Source organism: Lipotes vexillifer, unplaced genomic scaffold, assembly GCF_000442215.2.
Source record: "Lipotes vexillifer unplaced genomic scaffold, Lipotes_vexillifer_v1.1 scaffold858, whole genome shotgun sequence".
NCBI classification, from domain to species: Eukaryota; Metazoa; Chordata; class Mammalia; order Artiodactyla; family Lipotidae; genus Lipotes; species Lipotes vexillifer.
In genome coordinates, this window is record NW_006788467.1 from 940,221 (window position 1) to 960,909 (window position 20,689).

The following is a 20,689-nucleotide window of genomic DNA, read 5'->3' on the forward strand; positions in this document are numbered from 1 at the left end:
AATTTTAATTTGCTACATACTATCTTTGTTAATAAATGATGAGTTCCTACAACTCCCTCCTGGTATTTTCTCCCAACACCTAATTAGAAAAAAGCTAACCAATAAATAAAAAATTAAAAAACCCAGCCAACAGGTATGCATGTTCATTTTTCAAAAGTCCAGATTTTTTTTTAACAGGAAACTAGGAAATGATAGACTTACTAGAAACTATTTTAAAGGACAGTTAGAACAATTTTTAAAAATATGTTTCACAGGGTTTCCCTGGTGGCGCAGCGGTTGAGAGTCCGCCTGCCGATGCAGGGGCCGCGGGTTCGCGCCCCGGTCCGGGAAGATCCCACATGCCGCGGAGCGGCTGGGGCTGGGCCCGTGAGCCGTGGCCGCGGAGCCTGCGCGTCCGGAGCCTGTGCTCCGCAGCGGGAGAGGCCGCAACAGTGAGAGGCCCGCGTACCGCAAAAAAAAAAGAAAATATGTTTCACAGGTGAAAATTAAGTTGCATATTATTTCTCAGACTATCAAGGAATACCAGGATAATACTGGTGGGGGGGAAATTATTTTTCTGCTAAAAAGCTATATTAAGATTCAGTGAGAATCTCATGCTACCATTAGTTATAGACCTTAAATGTGCAAGAAAACAATAATGCACAAGTGGAGCCTAATGGCCCTAGTATCTCTTCACTGGACCACAACCTAGCATGACAGCCTTTAAAAGAAATCTACATTTATTCTGTGTCAATTTGATTATCAGCACATCACACAATCGTTAAAAGGAACCTTAGTCATTTCCCCTCCAGAGAAACATCATTAATTTTATAACAAAAATTTTGAGAAAATACAATTTAACATTAAATAACTTTTTAAATAAGCAACTTAAGTTGATGTTCTATATTAGATTATTTTTTTAAGGGCATGAGCTTTGGAGTCAGACTTGGATTTGAACCCCAATCCTATAAATCAATATATAAGATAACATATATAAAGAGTTTAGCAAAGTTGAAGGCACATAGTAAGTCCTCAAATGGTAGTTATTATTATTTCTAATCAAAGCTATGGTAGATACCATTTATAAACACTTACTATGCATGCTTTACTAACATGACTGCATTTATTTCTCTTAATTATTCAATGAGTATTATTATCCCTGAATAATACCTGAAAACAGTGAGGTTCAGAAAATGTTGAGAAACATGCCTGAACCCAGGTGTGTCAGAAGCCAAAGGACCAATGCTATTAAACACCATGAAAAATCCTTGTTGGGAGGGAGAGAGACAGAGAAGGAGAAAGGGGAATTAAGAGCCTGTGTATGTGTTTGCGGGCTGGGAGATCCACGAGTTTACTATGAGAATTAGACATTTTTCATGTTGATGAAAATTCTAAAAAATTACTATTCATGTTCTGAATTATCTGGATAACTACCTTAAAACCAAATATTGCCAGAATGTTTCAGTGACTAGGTTTGCATTTGTCTTTACTTGAAAGTTAAAGCCGGGTTCTGCTTTAGTTGTGGAAAGCTTATGGAGAACAGAGGATAACTTAATATAAGGGAAATGACGCATTCAAGCTAGATGAACACCAAATAACGTCATTATGTGCTAAATGAATTTAAGTAATAGTTTGAACAGAGAAAAAGAGTGGGAGAACTGAGTTACCACACAGCACATGGTAGTAGTTGCATGCTAAACACAGAAGAACCTGTATTACAGTACTCAGTACCATAATCATGTTGCTGCTTCGTTTTGGCAAAACATCATCATCCATCATACTTAGTTACTGTTATTCTAAACTGTATTAGTTTTATAGTTTTGCTTGTGTCTGATCTGTAAACTTCTTTTGGTTTTATAGTTGTGCGAGAGCTATAAGCATAAGGCATTTACATGTAACTTTATGTTCATATATAGTTAGGTAACATTATAATAAACAAAACCTGAGGAGCTAACAGAATTTTTCCATATTAAAAGGGGGTGTGGGGGCTTCCCTGGTGGCGCGGTGGTTGAGAGTCCGCCTGCCGATGCAGGGGACGCGGGTTCGTGCCCCGGTCCGGGAGGATCCCACATGCCACGGAGCGGCTGGGCCCGTGAGCCATGGCCGCTGAGCCTGCGCGTCCGGAGCCTGTGCTCCGCAACGGGAGAGGCCACAACAGTGAGAGGCCCGCGGACTGCGAAAAAAAAAAAAAAAAAAAAAAAAAAAAAAAAAAAAAAAAAAAAAAAAAAAAAAAAAAAAAAAAAAAAAAAAAAAAAAAAAAAAAAAAAAAAAAAAAAAAAAAAAAAAAAAAAAAAAAAAAAAAAAAAAAAAAAAAAAAAAAAAAAAAAAAAAAAAAAAAAAAAAAAAAAAAAAAAAAAAAAAAAAAAAAAAAAAAAAAAAAAAAAAAAAAAAAAAAAAAAAAAAAAAAAAAAAAAAAAAAAAAAAAAAAAAAAAAAAAAAAAAAAAAAAAAAAAAAAAAAAAAAGGGAATGTGTATTATTCAACTTTGAGAAACACTGGCCTACACTGCGCTGCTTGTATGTTTGGGCTTCAGCAGCATTTAACCTCTATCACTACCTATCTCACAGGATTTGTAAGAGGATTAAATGAGATGAGGTATGTGTGAGGAATTACACTGATAGTTCTGTCTGCTTTACTGGAAACAAGGAAAATATGGAAGCTAAATATGGTCTAGGCTCTTTTACTCTAAGTGTGGTCTTGGAACCAAGAGTATTGATACTACCTAAGAGCTTGTTAGAAACGGAGAATTGGGGACTTCCCTGGAGGTCCAGTGGTTAAGACTCCACGCTTCCAATGCAGGGGGCGTGGATTCGAGCCCTGGTCAGGGAATTAAGGTCCCACATGCCTTGTGGCATGGCCTCCCCCCACAAAAAAAAAAAAAAAGAAAGAAACAGAGTCCCAGGCTCCACCCCGACCTACTGTATCAGAATCTGGTTTAACATATTCCCAGCTGATTTAATATATGCACATTAAAGTTTGAGAAGCACTAGTCTAGATCTCCATAGAGATAGATGGTCGACAATAAAATTCACTGCATTTTGAACTGCTCTGTAGGCTAATTTTGGTGATTAGAGAAATGCCGGGTGTAAATGGCCAAAAAAGACTGTCCTATCCTGGGGTTCAGTATAAACATTACCATCTTACTAACCGTTTATTTGTTTTTTGTTTTTTGTTTTTTGTTTTTGGTATGCGGGCCTCTCACTGTTGTGGCCTCTCCCGTTGCGGAGCACCGGCTCCGGACGTGCAGGCTCAGCCGCCATGGCTCACGGGCCCAGCCGCTCCACGGCATGTGGGATCTTCCCGGACCTGCACACGAACCCACGTCCCCTGCATCGGCAGGCTGACTCTCAACCACTGCGCCACCAGGGAAGCCCTCTAACCGGTTCTTAATGGCTGTATGTGTAATAGGGTGGGACTCTTTAAAAGGGACCTAACTTCTAATTCAGAAAGAACAAAGAATATTTTTAAGTGCAAAATATTCATAAAAACTTTCTGAATTTTGAATAAACAAGTTTTAAGATCACATCAATCAAAACTTTGTTAGGTCTCCTTTGCCCAATAGCAATTAAAATAATTTACATATGTTAAGCTCTTATTTAAATATTTTGGCCCACAACATCTGGTTTGCCAAAGTCTTGGCTCAGTTTATGATGACTGTGTGCTTATACTAACAAAACACATTACCAAAAAAAAAGTATGACTGTGTATACGAAATGTATTAGTGTTAACTGTTCAACAAAAATAGATCACATTCACCACTTATGATTTTGTCAGTGTAATTCACCTAGAGAATATCTCTGCTTTTCTTCTTGAACTCAGAGGCCCTAAACATTTAAGTCATGTTGTATTTACTTAAAAAGATTTAAAGATACTGTTCTTGGAAGCACAGAAACAAAGTTAACAACTAATATCCAAGAGAGCCACTAATATTTAAAATGACATTGATATCATCTGTTCAAGGGTGATTTTGGTAGAATCAAAGCTTAAACTAGGCTATTTATTGTTTTATGTTCTCTACTTATAGGCCATTTAAACCACATTCAAAGAATGTAAAGCAAAGCAGATTATTGTGTATAAACATAAATATATATGTAAATATGTATACATATACATATACATGGTTAGACCTATTAGGCAATCCTTATAATCTCTGGGTTTATGTACGATTTAGATTACAGGTAGAACTCTCCTCTACCCTTCACGGTCTCAGGAAATAGCAATATTTTTAGTTTTAGCACTAGTACAGGTGAAACACTCTAATGCATGTTGATTATGGTGACCATAACTTAAGAGAACCACAATCTGAAACTCACTGGCTAGCTCCAATTTTAGAGGTCTACATGCTATCTTGCAGTCCTTTCGGTCCTTATTATAGTCAATCCCTGTTCCTAGAACCATACAATTCTTCTCTTTCCAGTACTTCAAATTCCAATCATTTCTGTTCATATATTAAGCAATTTAAACTCTATATACATACATACACAATGTACCAGGGGAAACACAGAGTGATTTTTAGCACCTAACTACACTTTCTTGCTTTCCTATGAACTGCTGCAAAGAAAAGGTTAAACCATTACCTACAGTTTGAATTTACTGAACAATATCTAGGCAAACAGAAGACAGGCAGAAATAGACAAGCCATGTTTTTCTAATACAGTGATTACACTCATCTCTCTCTAGAAATGGGAGATATTTTAATCATTTTAAATTTCAGATATTTGATCAAAAATCTACATCCATTTATGCTAGCAAAAATACTTTAAAATCCTGTTAATTAGTCTCCAACTACTGCAGATGGATTACTTTGCAAAAAATAAATATAATAGAGCACCAGCCGATGAAATAAGATATATATTAAAGAAAATCTTTAAAATATCAACCACTTGGTCTCTAAGGTTTAAGAGTCTAATAAATACTGAGTTTTTTTCAAGAGGTCATTTTTGCTATCAAGATATAATAAAGTAAATATAGATTAATTAAGAATCCAAATATATGCTGAAGCAAGAAACATACTTGTTCTATAATTCATATTATGTCTTACAAGAACTAATTAATGAATTAATATTTTGTAAGTAGTTTCTTCCTCAATTCAACTAGCATTTGGCATGACCAAAGTTTAACTAAATTAAGGACTTGAGGGTGCTCTGAATTAACATCAGATGCTAGTGGTCATCTCCACCCCTTTATCTTCCCTCTAATGGGTCCTTGAAGGTGGTATGTGTTACCCACACTATCCAAACTTCTGAAAAAGGCAGATATATAGTGAACATTACTTTATCATTTCAATATCAAGGTCACTATGTTCCCCTCCTAGGATTTAGTACGTTGAAAGACCTTCATTACATAACACTTCAGACAGCTATAAAAGCATGAACTTGGTCCCACACCAAATTCAGTTTCACTGAGCAGAGCAACCTTATCTTTAGTCACCATTAAATTATAAAATGCAGTTGATATGTACATAGTCCCATACTACCTTTACACCCTAGGACAGCAATTGAACATTCTTGCTTGTGTTACTGATCATTAATATACTGCTGTGAATATACCAAAGGGACATCCTTTCAAAATTATTGCCTATAAGAAATTGTAAAATTTGCTCCCTTTCAAATAGTAAAGTAGCTTGCACCCTCTATTATCTATAGAGGAAATGATTCAGGCCAGATGCCAACGTGAGGTAGCCAAGTCCAGCTTTAACAGAGAAAAGATGGCATATTTCTACAACTGCTCCTAGTGAAATAACACCTCATATATGATCTAACAATGGACTGGAGAAGATGAAGCTAATTTTTCACATTTCTAAAGGTCAAGGCTCAAGGGATGAAAGGAGTACTGTTTGAGATGAAGCTTAATACCAGACATTTGACTGGCTGCCTAGACCTGATGACCTAGGGAACATAACAGGAAGTCCTTAACAAGTAAGCGTATGTAAGGAACAAGTGGTTTTGATTTCTGGTACAAAGCAAATGTGTCCATTACATGCAAAAGATAAGACTGCTTATCTGAGAAATGTAAAGCCCCTTCTTGTTTATATGGGAAGATAGAGGATGGGGTTAACACAACTATGGGGGTGGTTCTCTGGCATAAATGAAGAAATATGTTTCTTTTATCTCCATTGAAGAATTAATTTGGACATAGGGGAGTGGGACCCTTGGAAGTACCAATCCTGAGCACATTAGAACAGGAGTTCTACTTTTTCTTCTCCGAACTGCCAGTGTACATGATGGGGTGAGGGAGATGGGGAGTGAATGTAGGAATCAAAAGGAATATGAAGAAATCCTTATGGAAATGATAATGGTTTGACCTTAATTCAAGAAGTAATGTTTTCAGGCTCCGGACCCACAGGCTCAGCGGCCATGGCTCATGGGCCCAGGCGCCCCGCGGCATGTGGGATCTTCCCGGACCAGGGCACGAACCCGTGTCCCCTGCATCGGCAGGCGTACTCTCAACCACTGCGCCACCAGGGAAGCCCAAGAAGTAATGTTTAAAATGGCTAACATATGCCTCTTGTTAAAGTGTAGCACTGGAAGAGGAGTAGGACAGAAGACATTCTGGACAAAGTAGGAGGGAGGTCCTAAGGGTTGACATTTTGCACTAACAGCTGTTGTCCCAAGAAAAGGGAAATCACTCAAAAGGTGCCAAAGACAAGAGGAGTGCCTTGTTGCACTCCCTCAAGGTTATCTGTTATCATTTAAAAACTAACTAAAGACACCCTACCACACAAACTCTCCTAGCATTTTTCATCCAAAGACATCAAAAGCCCTTTCTAAATGTTATCCTCATGATACCTCTGTGAGGTAGGTAGCATAATTCTAATTTTTATTCAAGCTAAAGCACAAATAGAGCCTGAGTTGCAAAAGTGGTCTGGAATTTTGTTCACTGCAACACACTTCCTTCATTTTGATGTAGGCAACTCAAGACACACTGCTAGGAAATGTCCTTAGAGAAAGTAGACCTAAGAGCCAAACAAAATCATTCATGATTCTGGGAAAGCGGCACTCTAACACTCATTGATGGCATCTTAGGAGACGCCCTCCACTTAAGAGTACTAATATGTGCAGTCCTGTTGACTAAGGAGACCAAACCATCTATGATGATAGGAAAAAGGCTGAAGAAACAGTCTTCTTGTTTTCCCCCACTGTTGAGACCAGAACAGTGACAATCTTAAAACATACCATCTAAGGAACTTTAGTCCTTAAGTCTCGGTCTTCACTGGTGCGGTAAAATTCTAAGACCTATATTTTGCTAATGATTTTGATGTTTTTGATCAGATACATTTCTATATCCTTGATCCCAGACAATTCTCTTTCATCATAACTGAATTATCTGTATAAAACGTAATGCCAGGGTCTGAAGCAAACAATACATCCAGTCAGCATACATTGGTTCTATATATTTCGAGAAACACTTGAGTACACAAAGAAAGCGTGCAATGTTAAAGAGATGATGTGAACAATATTGTGGCTTGTCTAATGGAGAATCCAGTGTCCTTTCAGGAAACTGAAGATACTCAAAAGTTGCTCCCCAATTTCTATTAACCACCCTCGAAAAGTGAACATTTTCATTTGATACAAATATACAAATTTAAAATAAGTGCACAGTTCAGAATGGCCTACCATTTTCAGATTGCTTATGTGCTAGAAAATATACAGTCAATAAAAAAATACCAGAGAGGTGGGGACAAAAGGCTCTCTGGAGCTGTACAGCAAAAATGAATATCACTTCAATAGGTAGTGATCTCTGGAGAAAGTGGTGTCCTTAGAAACCAGCAGCACTGAAAGATAGCAGGTCACAAATCTGGTGATGGGGGATAAGATGTATAATAAGGCCCATTTTCCTGCAGAAAGAAAAAAAGACAAGAACATTAAAAAATAAGATCAATGTAATTGGGAATGTAAAAGAAAGGGATTTAGAGCCAATGATCTAACGTATGGAAAATGTCTAGCACATGCCTGGCCCTGAGCAGGCCCTCAAGCCAACAGAGCAGTTCCACTGGAGTCAGTCAGAGTTGGTATAATGTAGGCAGAGGTAATCAGGATGATGATATTTAAAAATATTACCATTTATTGAACATTCTATATGCCACTTAACCAGCACTTTTCTTTCATTATCCTTTTATAACCTCACAACATAATGCCACGAAGTAGGTAACATCCTCATTTTACAGAACAGGAAACTAAGGATCACACAGATGGCATAACTCACCTTAGGTCACCAAGACAGCAACCAGGAGAGCCTGAATTTTAAATCCATGTCTATCCAAATCTAAAGCCCAGATTCTTTTTTTTTTTTTAAACATCTTTATTGGAGTATAATTGCTTTACAATGGTGTGTTAGTTTCTGCTTTTTAACAAAGTGAATTTTTTGTTAGGCTGTGTTGTCTTGTTGTGTGCCGAATCTTTGAGTTATGAAACAAAAATCATCATCAAGGAATTTAATAATTACAACTAACTGTGTTGGCAGAAATGAGTCTCTCCATGACATGCCTGAGTGGCGAGGCTTTTAACACTGAGAGTTTTTAGGGCATTCAAGATCAAGGTGGAGAATTCAATGCTAGAACTTTAATGTCAAATGTAGAAAGCAATAAATCAGTGTAAGGAAATTTTTTGACCTTATTTTGGCTAACTTTATCTTATAAAAATCAAGACAGTTAGCTTTATGGTAGATAGACCCAAAATTACATTTATGAGACTTAAGATTCATTTCTTGTTATTTAGCAAAGTATTTCTTTGACAAGTAACTTGTTTTCCAGTAAACCATAAACAAAAAATGCTTAACATTAATGTAAGATAATAGTTAGATATGGAGAATGAAAGGTAGGATGAAAACAGTGTTGCTTTATGGCATATTTACATTATAGTTATGGAGCATTAAATCTATCCAGTCTTGAACATAATAGGCAGTTAAATGTTATTTAAGTGACTAAGTGAATCAAAAGCTCTGCCATTCTTCAGAGCAGATGCTCTGGAGGAGAAATTGATCCTGGGACCATAACCAGGAAAACAAGAGAATATCTAGGAAAACTTACTTTCTTCTTTTTTTCTTTTCTTTCTTTTTTTTTTTTTTAACTTTCTGATTATACATCTGACCAGGTTAAAAAAAAAATTCAGTAGAAACAAATCTAAAGATTGGCTACATTTTAGGATACTTCACAAAAATTAATGAAAAAAAATTTTTTTGTATTTTAGAATTTCCTACCAGGATCTGTTAAACTAATCACTCCAGTATCCTCAATATGCATAGAAGCTATGCTTAAGAAACATGCCTGAAGAGAGAAATCTATCCTGAAGTTCAACTGAAAAGAAATGGTTCACGATCCATCTTTAAGATTTCTCCATTCCATTCCACTACGGTATTTTTCTAGGCTTCCTGTATCTACATTAAATTGTGATAAAGTAAGAAGGTAAAATCTAATTCTTAATGCTATGAAATAAAGCTTTTATATTAGTCTCACACTGTGGAAGAGACTGCCGAGCAATCGAATACTTTCTCTATTTCTGGGAACAATCACAGAACTTTGAAGAACTGTTACCAGGTAAATCTCTACACTCTCTTCTTTGACTGTAAGAGTGCCGAATAGCTCCCTTTCTGAAATGGTCTCAGTACCATTTTGATCTAGATAGACAAAAATTACCTTCTAATTACCACCAAAGGTTCCTTTTAATCCTATAAAATTTATGTCACTAAGTCACATAAGACCCAGAAAAACAGAAGCTCACTGCCAACAACCAACCACGTCATACCTTCACCAAGTAAAGGACTATGGGCAAAGCACACTTGAATATGGTAATAAAACTGACCGACTCTACACTCGTTTCCTTTTCTCTAATCATATTTTTAATTCTTTCTAGCAAAGGAAAACTTTTCTTTACAAGGTACTATCCAACCACCTTCTAGCCTTTCACCTCACTGTCCCGTGGGGCACCTCAAACCTAGTGTGACACAAACTCAACAGACCACCTGTCTGTTTTCTCCAAGCACCCCGCCCCCTCCTGCCCGCAGTGCTCTTCCTCCAAATTGCCTCTCTGGGATGGTGGCGACACCATTCTCCAAGTCTCCCAAAGCAGAAACTTTGTTAGTCACCTCAGGCTTCTTTCCTCCTTCATTCCTCCCAATGGCTGGCTGCTCAGGTCACCATAATGCTGTGGATTCTATTCCCTAAAACGTCTACTTCTAACTATCTCTAAGATCTTCAAACCCTTGCCATTACCACTACCACTGCCTGGCTCTAGTCTCATTTCTCCTCTGGCTTCCTCTGACAGCCTCTTATTTGTCTCCTTGCCTCAAGTTTTACCCTTGTCTGGTCCCTCTCTACACTGTGTCTTTAGCCATCTTTCTAAACAGGAACACAATGGCAGTTCTCCCTTGCTCAACACTCCCCACCAACTACGAAGGAGCCAAAGTACCGCAGCATAATGTGCAAAGCTGCAGTGTATTTAGGGATCTGCCCTCTGCCTGTCCTTTCCACATCATCTCCTGACAGCTTCTTCTGTTTCTTTCCTCTTTTTATTCCTCTCTTTGGCCTTTATATATAGATGGCCTGATATCTCAGTTAGAAAGCTCTAATACAGGTACAGAAAGATGATCCAGTGACCTGTTAGATTGTAGGTTATTTTATTTCATTTTGATTAATCACATTATTAATTAGGCCTGTATTTGATATACAAAATATTAAGAAAAAACACTAACAACACACACACACAGAACAAAAAAACAAAACCAAGCTTGAGTGTGGTGTTGATATTTAATGATAGCCTGCTTTGTAGGCCCTTAAGTATATAGAAAACATGTTGGCTTAAAAACTGCTCTTTTGGGGCTTCCCTGGTGGCGCAGTGGTTGAGAGTCCGCCTGCCGATGCAGGGGATACGGGCTCGTGCCCCGGTCCGGGAAGATCCCACATGCCATGGAGCGGCTGGGCCCGTGAGCCATGGCCGCTGAGCCTGCGCAGCCTGTGCTCTGCAACGGGAGCCTGTGCTCCGCAACAGGAGAGGCCACAACAGTGAGAGGCCCGCGTACCGCAAAAAAGCAACAACAACAAAACCCAAAAAAACCCCTGCTCTTTTGGGTTTTCTAACCAATACATCCTAACTTACATATTTCTACACCAGAAAATAAATCGGTAAATCTGGACATTAGCTTTGAATCATCATTCCAAATTTTTGGTATCAAAATATCTTTCAGTGCCTTTCACATTTCCAGCTATCCATTTTTCTTTAAATATTAAGAAGAGTGATATATAGTTCAAAAAAATAATAAGGCAATTTTCTGCTCTAGCAATCTGCAAGAAATAAAGCCAGACGCTCTTTTTTCTGCCTCCCATATATTCAACAATCTTTGTATTTATGATCCAGCGACTCCAATTACAAATCCTCTTTGTGCAAAAGCAAAACATGACATTTTGTTAGCCATTAGAACACATTAAATACTTTGCTCTTCACATAAAGTGTAACAGAAATCATAACTGAAGTCGTAGAAATGTTAGAGAGAAAATGTCTTGTACGATATTTACTTTACTGTACATATGTTGTACAATAATTAAGGAAGAATAATTCATTTTAAGCTTAATATAACCTGCAAATATATTCTCTGATTCATGCATAAAAATATGCAATCAACAATAATTAAATAAGGCAATTGATAACCTTTTGGCCAAGCGTGTTACTTACTTCTCTGTTTTTAACTACTAAAGTGATAGTGTGAATAAGTACAATGGAATAGAGCTTTGATGAAATTCTAGAGTAGTCCTTTCTTAGTGTTTAATAGATTTATAAACGTATCTGTAAGGAATAATGTATTGGTTGTCACATACAAACTTTTAGCAAAATGAAACTTCTCATAGGGTAAAGACTAGGATAGACGACCTGGCTTAAAATTAACGCTGAAAATGTCGGGCACCAACAGATTCTTCTGGCTCTATTTATGTAGATGAAAAGCCATTCAGTCTTAACAAAATTAGGGAGAGGTGTGTCTCAAAGGTGGTGGAAAACTGACAGTACAACCAAGGATTGGCTATAAACCTACAGCAGAAATATTTCCCATTGAAAAGTTTACTGGGGGAAAGGCGCCCCCCTTAGAACCAAGCATTTTCCTAAAGTTACCATAGGAAAAGAATGTCAAACGATACTATCAAGTTTATTAAAACACAGTAATTGCATTATCATCTTACAATGAAAAGATGATGTGCTCAGACGCACTTGCACTATAAAAGAGTTAAGATAATACACCAGGTAAGGGAGAATTCCTGGTACTTCTTACCCTGGCATCATATTCAAGGACAAAAGGAGGAAAGTCGATCTGTTCTGGCGAGATGGCAGAAAACAGCTGGTGGAGGCTGTCCACATGGTGGATTTTGTCCTTCAGTCCTGAGACAGAAAAGGTGGTAAAAAACCATGTTGATACCTGGTTAATAGAAGAAAAAAAATAATTTAAGCTGGTGGCCTGAATTGGAAATATACACGATTTTGAAAATTTATGCTAGATAAAAACTATTTCAAAATTGAAACTGATATCAAAGAAATCTTGTAATAAGCAGTGTTTTTCAAGGTACAGGTTGTAGTGCATCAGTGGATTATGCAATCAGTTTAGTGGATTGTGAACAGTATTAAAAACAACAAAAAGAAACATGCTAGAGCAACAATGACTAGGGAATGTAGCAAGATGAGCTTTGTCTCATGAAGCTTCAGTTTCTGTTACATGTCTATGTGCTCCAGTGCATGTCATGTGTTGGGATGTAACATAATATGCTTCTTACTGTGGCTGTGGTCAAAATCACTGCATTATCTGATGGAAGAACTGATTCACTGGTACTCTGAAAATGGTTAACATCTCCAAATCTCATAAACTCTTTTCATTACTTCAAATGAGACTGAAAATTTTTGCCAAGTTTTGAGACATTTATTTTTCTGTTGACACTTGGCATGCAGTCTCTTTCTCAGTCAAAGTGAATCTTCTGTAGACGTGGAGCCACCTTTGCTCATTTCACTTCATGACATTGCAATCTTCCTATAAAAGCTAGTCTGCAAAATTTGTTGGTTCCAAAAAAAGAGAGAATTCTTGATAGCCAACTATACTGGCATGAGCTAGGCAATAGCTAGAATTTACAAATTCTTGTTCATCTATCCAAACTGGCAATCATAATTAGTCATGTTTACCAACGGCTTATACAACAGTTCTATGAGGTAGGTACAATGTTACCTCATACCAAATGCTATCCTCATTTTATTTACAGAAGAAGGTAACATATGCATATGAATTCTCAGTGCACTGGTATAGTACATTCCAGTATATAACTGGGTACATTATAAATACAGTACATGCCACTTTGGGCACTTGCCAATCATCTTTTAAATTTCTCTTTGACACCCTATCATGTTTTCCAGTGGTTGCTCCAAACCTTTCACATATTCCTGGTCCCTAATACAACATACTGTCTTCATACCTACTTATGAGAAAAGGCATGGAATAACAGAGACAACACTACACTTATCTCTATCAGAATCTTATCCAAATTTCCAAGACTCGGTAGAGACTCATCTCTACCATTATTTCTCCCTTACAGCTCCGAACAGATTATCCCCTCTACTGAATTCACATAACCTTATGTTTAAATCCCATTTATAGCGCTTATCTTACTTCATAGGAATATAAGTAGTTTCTTATATTCACTTCTATAATTTCCCTAGTACTTGGCAGACAATCATAGAATAGTCTAAAGTTTTAGAAGGTACAGACAGACCATGCATTCTCAAGTATTTGAAAAAGAATGAATGAATGAAGATAAGGCCTATTTCATACTGAGTTTCATGGCCTGGCTCACTAATCTATTTCGGCTATACTACCAATGACTGTTATAAGGCCTCAGATATTAACATTACCCTCTGTATCCTCTCATCTTACCAAGCTTATTTGGAGGGCGGTGGAGGGGGCGGGAGGTACTTGGCCTTTCTAGAACCAAGTGAGTTAATTTAAATCAGATTAGATTGTCACTTAATTACACTCCAATCCCCAGTTTTTGACATCAGTTTTTTTTTTTTTTTTCAAAGCACATGCTGTTATATACCTAATTGATACAAACTTCTGCAAACTAGATTAGGGGCTCTACAACCAGTTAGCTGATAAACTAGTAAGAGCTACGGAGAGACCATGGAGATTTTAGAGATTCTAGGAAGAGTTTAAGAAAATAAAGATTGTAGAGTCAGAATAGAGAAGAACCTTGCGGATGTCAGGAGATACACTGTGCAAGGAGTTACACATCTACTGGGAATCTACTATGTGCTAAGCATTGGGCACAGCTGTAGGTGATACAGGGTAACAGTGACCTGGCCATTCCTCTAATGGGGGCTTAGACTCTAGAAAAGGAGCCAGTTTATAAGCATAATAACAACAACTTCTTAAGGCAAAAAGTACTAAATGCAATGAATGGCCCAAAGAAACATGAATACCTATCACAGGCAAGGAGCTGTGCTACGTGGAAAAAGGTATAAAATTACGGAACTAGAAGGGACTACACAGGGTATTTGTGTTCCACTGTCTCTTACCTCAGGACCTTTTTACAGGCTGCTCGTTTAGTCCTGAAACCCTTTTCCTCAATTCTTTGCCTGGCTAAGAACTGTCCTTCAGAGTTCAGGTCAGAACTCACCTCTGTGAGGGAGCTTTCACTGAGTACCTACACTCCAGCCAAAGCTGGAGAAGCAGCTTCCCTCTAAGTGTTCCAACAACACCGTGTTTACTCGTATTACTACATAACTGACACTCTGTGTGGTAGCAGCTGATTCTCTCAATAGACTAAATTCCCCCGTGTGGGGATTCTCTTCTTCAATACCATATTTATAGGGATTTACAGGGTCTAACTAATGCTCAACATGAAAAGTAAGCAATTCAATATGTGTTGAGAGAATTAACAAATACTTTCTGGACTTACTACTTTAGTACTATTTAGGGATGGTCGAATATTCCTTCATTCTACAAAAACAAGTTGTACTTCAATCTGGGCCTCAGTCTCTTCATCTACAAAACGAGCAAGTTGGACTTCAGTGATTTTTAAAGTCCCTCTTAGTTATACAGTTCTATGAAAGGACTCTTGACTATGCTGCATGTACTGACACGGTGAGCTGGTGGTGGTAAATTCAAAGAGAAGGCTGGGTTGGGGAAGAATGGGCAGTGATCTTAGGCACACACTCTTTGAAAGACAAACACATTTCTCTGTTGCATTTTCTCCCATTATCTCCTTTACATTCTTTAGGCATTAGCAAGAGAAAATTACTCAAAGTAGACAGAAGTGGAAACCCAGTTACAAGTTTTCCATTCAGGGAGACCCAAGAGCACTGTCTTCAGTTTTTTTCATTTTATTTTTATGTAGCTCAGCTTTTAATTTTCAATTATTTACAACATAATTTTAATTATTTACAACGTAAGTCATAGATATACATTTATTTAGGTAAACTTGCTTTACTCAGTATCTATTTTAAAAAACTGAATTAAAAATTTGAAAAAAAGGCTGCTATGATATTCTGTGAATGCTAGAAATTCTTTCATCCAATTATTCACAAATGCACAGCCAAGAACATGGGATCACAAGACAACATAAACTAGGAAAAGACTGTTCACACATGTATGCACTTAAGTCATCTACTAGAGCCAGAATCAACAGTGGGTTTAAATACTATTAGTTCACGTTCTATTACTGAACTTCAAGAAAGAAAAAGAGTAGTGATTTATATGAGCAGTCAACTTACCACGTTGGGTGGAGTGCCCTGGAAAAGATCTGAGAAGTATGGAAATCAGGACAGTGATTCTATTGTTTTATTATCCCTTGATTTCACCTCATTATTTTATAATTACAACCACTCCATTTACAGTTTTCAATTTAGTATAAAATAATGGTGGATTTCATTACACATGGGTTTTATTTTCTCAATCCTCCATCATTTTCTCCATCCCCAAATATTATGAAAGGTAACATAATGGCTTTCACTTCATACATCTGCTCTTCAGCCTCTGCCTACCCACCATTCGCACTGACTTCTACCTGAAGCAATTCCAATGGTGTGACAACCAATGCTAGTGCCTCTAACACTGAAATTTCTGGTAAGGTCTATCCATTGGTGTCGCAGTGGGGGAAAGATAGCTATTCACTGACTCTCTTGTGTGGGGAAGGAGGGGTTAAAGTCAGATCTTAGCAAACAGTGGCTATGTATTCTCGTAAGTCTGGTACAGAGGAACACTCTTCGGATAAGTCTGAATTTGTGACAAAAGTTACAAGTTTTTTTTCCATTAAAAAAATTATGAAAATTCATAATTTGGATGAAAATTCCAACATTCACTAAAGTTGAAAGAATTTTACAGGGAACACTGGTACAGAAATCACTCAGACGATCATTAACATTTTCCTTAAGTTTTCTTCATCACCCATCTATCTGTTCCTCTATGCATCTATTAACCCATCTTACTTTTTTGCTGCACCTCAGAGTAAACTGCAGACATCAGTAAACGTTCCCCAAATACAGCATTCATATCTTTAACTAGAGTTCAGTGTTCGTTCAGTTTGCTATAAAATTTACATTCGATGAAATACAGATTTTAAGCGTACTTTTGCTGGTTAGACAGATGTACACACTTGTATTAGCAAAACTCCTATTGAGATACAAAACATTTTCATCACCCCAGAAAGTTCCCTCACGCCCCTCTTCCCAGAGGCAAACACTGTTTTGATTTTTTTTCTACCATGCATTAGTTTTGCCTGCTCTAGAATCTCATATAAGTGGAATTATACAGTATGACTCTTTTATGTAAGGCTTCCTTCACTCAGCATAACATTTTTAAGATTCCTTCATGCTGCTATGTATATCAGTAGTATCTATGTTCTCTTTTATTGCCAAGAAATATCCCAAGTATACAGCAGAGTTTAATTATTCATAATCCTACTGATGGACACCTTGGCTGGCAGCCACTGGCTGCTGTGATTAATGCTGCAGTGAACATTCCTGTAGAAGTCTTTTTATGCACATATATTTCATTTCACTTGGGTAAATACCTAGTATTGGAATTGCTCGGTCACAGACTAGGTATATATTGAGTTTATAAGAAACTGTCATAACTTTTTTCAAAGTGGTCGCAGAAATTCACATTCTGACTTATACTGTAGGAGAATTCCAGTTACTCCACATCATTAGTAATATCTGGTATTGTCAGTTTTTTAAACTTTAGCCATTCTAGTGGCAGTGCAGTGACATCTCATGTGGTTTAAAAAAAGGAAAAAAAAAAACTTTTATTAAGATATACCCAACTTACAATAAACTGCACATATTTAAAGGATAAAATTTGTTAAGTTGTGACATTATGTATACACCCATGATACCGTCATCCCAATCAAGAAGATGAACACTGGGAGCTCCCTGGTGGCCCAGTGGTTCAGATTCCGGGCTTTCACTGCTGTGGCCCGGGTTCAACCCCTGCTCAGGGAACTGAGATCCCGCAAGCCACACGGCGCAGCCAACGACAACAGCAACAACAACAAAAAAGAAAGAAAATGAACATACCCATCACTCCTACAGGTTCTCAGGGTCCCCTGTAACTCCTCCCTCCCGCCCCTCCTCCCTGTCCACAGGTCACCACTGCTCTACTTTCTGTAGAAAAATTATACATTAGTTCATATTCCCTAGAATTTTATATGAAGGGAATTACATAGTATGGACACTCGTCTGGTATGTACACGCGACTTTTATTCAGCATAAATATGTTGAGATTCATTTGTGTTGTTGCATATATCAACAGTTCATTCTTTTTTTATTGCTGAGTAGTATTCTATTGTATGGATATACCACAGTTTGGTTATCAATCCTCTCAGTGATGAGCATATGGGTTGTTTCTAAATTGGGGCTATAAAAAATAAGTGTTATTAGCATTTGTGTACAGGCAATAGATATGCTTTCATTTGTTTTGGGTGAGTATCTATGAGTGGAATGGCTGGATCACACAGTAGGCGTATGTTTAACTCTTTAAATAAGCTGCTAAATTGTGTTCCAAACTTTCTATACCATTTAAGGTTCTGATCAGCACTATTTGGGAGTTCCAGTTCTTCCACATTCTCACCAACATTTGATACACAGTCTTTTAAATTTTAGCCATTCTAATAGGAATGTAATATCTCGTTTTGGTTTCATCTGTACTTTCCTAATAAGTAATTGTGCTGAACATCTTTTCATTTGCTTATTTACCATCGTATATTTTCTTTGGTGAAGTATTTTGCACAAATCTTTTTTCCATTTCTAAATTGTTTCCTTATTATTAAGTTTTGAGATTTCTTTATATATTCTAAAGATAAGTCCTTTATCAGGTAAATGTTTTTATTTACAAAGATTTTCTCTCAGGCTGTGGTTGTGTGGTTGATCTTTTCATTCTCTTAGCTATCTTTAAAAGAGCAGAAGTTTTAAATTCTAATAAAGTTCAATTCTTTTATGGATTGTGCTTTTGGTGTTGTAGCTAAGAAATATTTGCTTTACTCAAGGTCACACAAAGCTTTTTCACCTATACTTTCTTCTAGAAGTTTAAAAAGTTTTGTTTTACATTTATGTGATACAAGATATAGATCAAAGTTCATTTTTTTTTTTTGGCATATGGGTATCTAATTGGTCCAATATTGTTTGTTGAACAGACTAACCTTTTTCCACTGACCTGACTTTGCACTTTTGTAAAAAATCAGTTATCCATAAATACATGAATCTATTTCTGGATTCTTAATTGTGCTCCATTGATGTGTCTGTTTATCTTCATGCCAATACCTCACTGTCTTGAGTACTGTAGCTTTAGACTAAGCATTGAAAGCAGGTAGTGTGGTCCTCCAACTTTGTTCTTCTTTCCCAGAGTTGCTTTGGCTATTTTAGATTCTTTGCATTTTAATTGAATTTCTACAAGAAAAACCTTGTTGAAATTTTGACTGGGATTGAATTGAATCTATAGCTTTAGAAAGAACTGACAATTTAACAGTATTCAGTTTTCTAATCCATAAATACAGTATATGTCTTGATTTATTTAGGTCTCCTTTAATTTCTCTCATTAATGTTTTGCAGTATACATAACTTGTACAGTGTATTATACAAGTCTTTCATATCTTTTGTCATATTTATCCCTAAGTACTTGGTATTTTTGATGCTAGTTTAAATTATATTGCTTTTTAAATCTCAATTTGTTTCTTGCTAATAAATATAATAGATTTTTGAATATTGATCTTAAACCCTGAAACTGTGCTAAAAGTTACTCATCAGTTCTAGTAGCATTTCTGAGGATACCATAGGGTTTTCTACATAGATAATCATGTCATCTATTAATGACAATCAAGACAGCGTTATTTACTCCTTTCTAAATCTATATGCATTTTGCTTCTTTTTCTTGCCATATTACACTAGCTAAAACCTCCAGTACAACACTGAGTACAAGTGGGGATAGCAGACATTCTTGAAAAGACATACTAAAAACCGACATACTCTTCTGTTTGTCTCCATTAAAGAAAAAATTTCAGTAGCTACTGGATGAATAAAAAAATAAATGGATGATGAGATTTTGGGAAATAGTCAAGCACTTCTTCCTTATGTGCTATAGAAAGAAAAAATTAGCCACCTGCTGAGCGTAACAAAATTAACTTTTCCAATAAGGAAAAAGGTTAGGAAGGTTAATAATATATTATCTGATAAGACCATGTAATCAGAACTCAACTGAAAGAAGAGTAGGAAAGACAAAGTGATTTAATTGACTGTTCACACATTTTACTTTTTTTTTTAGGCCTTGCCAAGCAGTGTTCCCATAAGCACAGCACTTTCTACTGTGTTGTTCTAACACTGAGGGACCAAAAAGAAATCTGCAATTTTTAAAAGAATTATTAAAATACTTCATGCAAAATTTAAAGATGGTATTGCAATGACAGACAACAATTTTGTAAACAGTGACAAATCCCAAAGTGGAAAACATTCTCACTGAAGCCTTCACTCATCTTAGTTATGAAATTTAATGAGGACTTTTCACTACTTATCTTACTTAATTTCTCCATAGTGCTTTAAAATAATAACTATTTCTACCATCTCTGATGCTTTTCCCATTCACTGGCTTCCACAGCATTAGCCAATCTTAGTTCTCCTGCTGCTTTCTGATTACTTCTTCTTGATTTCCTTCCCTGATCCCAGGGCTCTGTGTTTAGCTGTCCTCTTTGGTCTAAGTCTGTGATTTTATTCATTAACACTTTTAAAGAGTTAAAGCTCTATTTACCTGATGATGCTCTCAAATTTACATCCCAATCCATGGTCCCTACATCTGATGACACCTGGGAGTCATGGATGACACAGTCCTTTCTCTCACCTGTACTCATTTAATAAATCACTAAATCCTGGGATTTTACATCCAAATAATAAGTCATCTTTTCTCCAAACTGCACTGATATATTCAGATTCTTCTTTTTTTCTTTGCCTAGACTAGGGGTTGGCAAACTTCTGCAAAAGCCCCTATAGTAAATAGGAAATATTTTTGGCTTCTTATATTAATATTATAAGAAAATTTCACTAGGCAGGCCTAAAGGCACCTGGACCAGTGCTATACTGGAGGCAGGACAACGTGAATACTGATTAGGTTGTTGCTGCATCCTTTGAGGTAAGAGATGATGGTGGGATGAACTAGAGTAGAGGCAGTGGGACTAAAGACACAGGCATAGAATTGGACAATAGTAA

The 20,689-nt window shown here is 36.8% G+C and overlaps 1 protein-coding gene across 1 annotated transcript in view; it reads right to left on the reverse strand.

Moving 5' to 3' along the window:
• Positions 1-7,250: 7,250 nt before the first annotated feature.
• The window catches only part of GDAP2 (ganglioside induced differentiation associated protein 2), a 72,315-nt gene continuing 58,876 nt past the window's right edge, over positions 7,251-20,689 (reverse strand). The window contains exons 13-14 of the mRNA XM_007461627.1: positions 12,234-12,377; positions 7,251-7,815 (exon numbers count right to left, since the gene is read on the reverse strand). Of these exons, the coding sequence (XP_007461689.1) occupies positions 7,768-7,815; positions 12,234-12,377 (192 nt within the window). The 3' untranslated portion in view covers positions 7,251-7,767. The remainder of the gene's footprint in view (positions 7,816-12,233; positions 12,378-20,689) is intronic.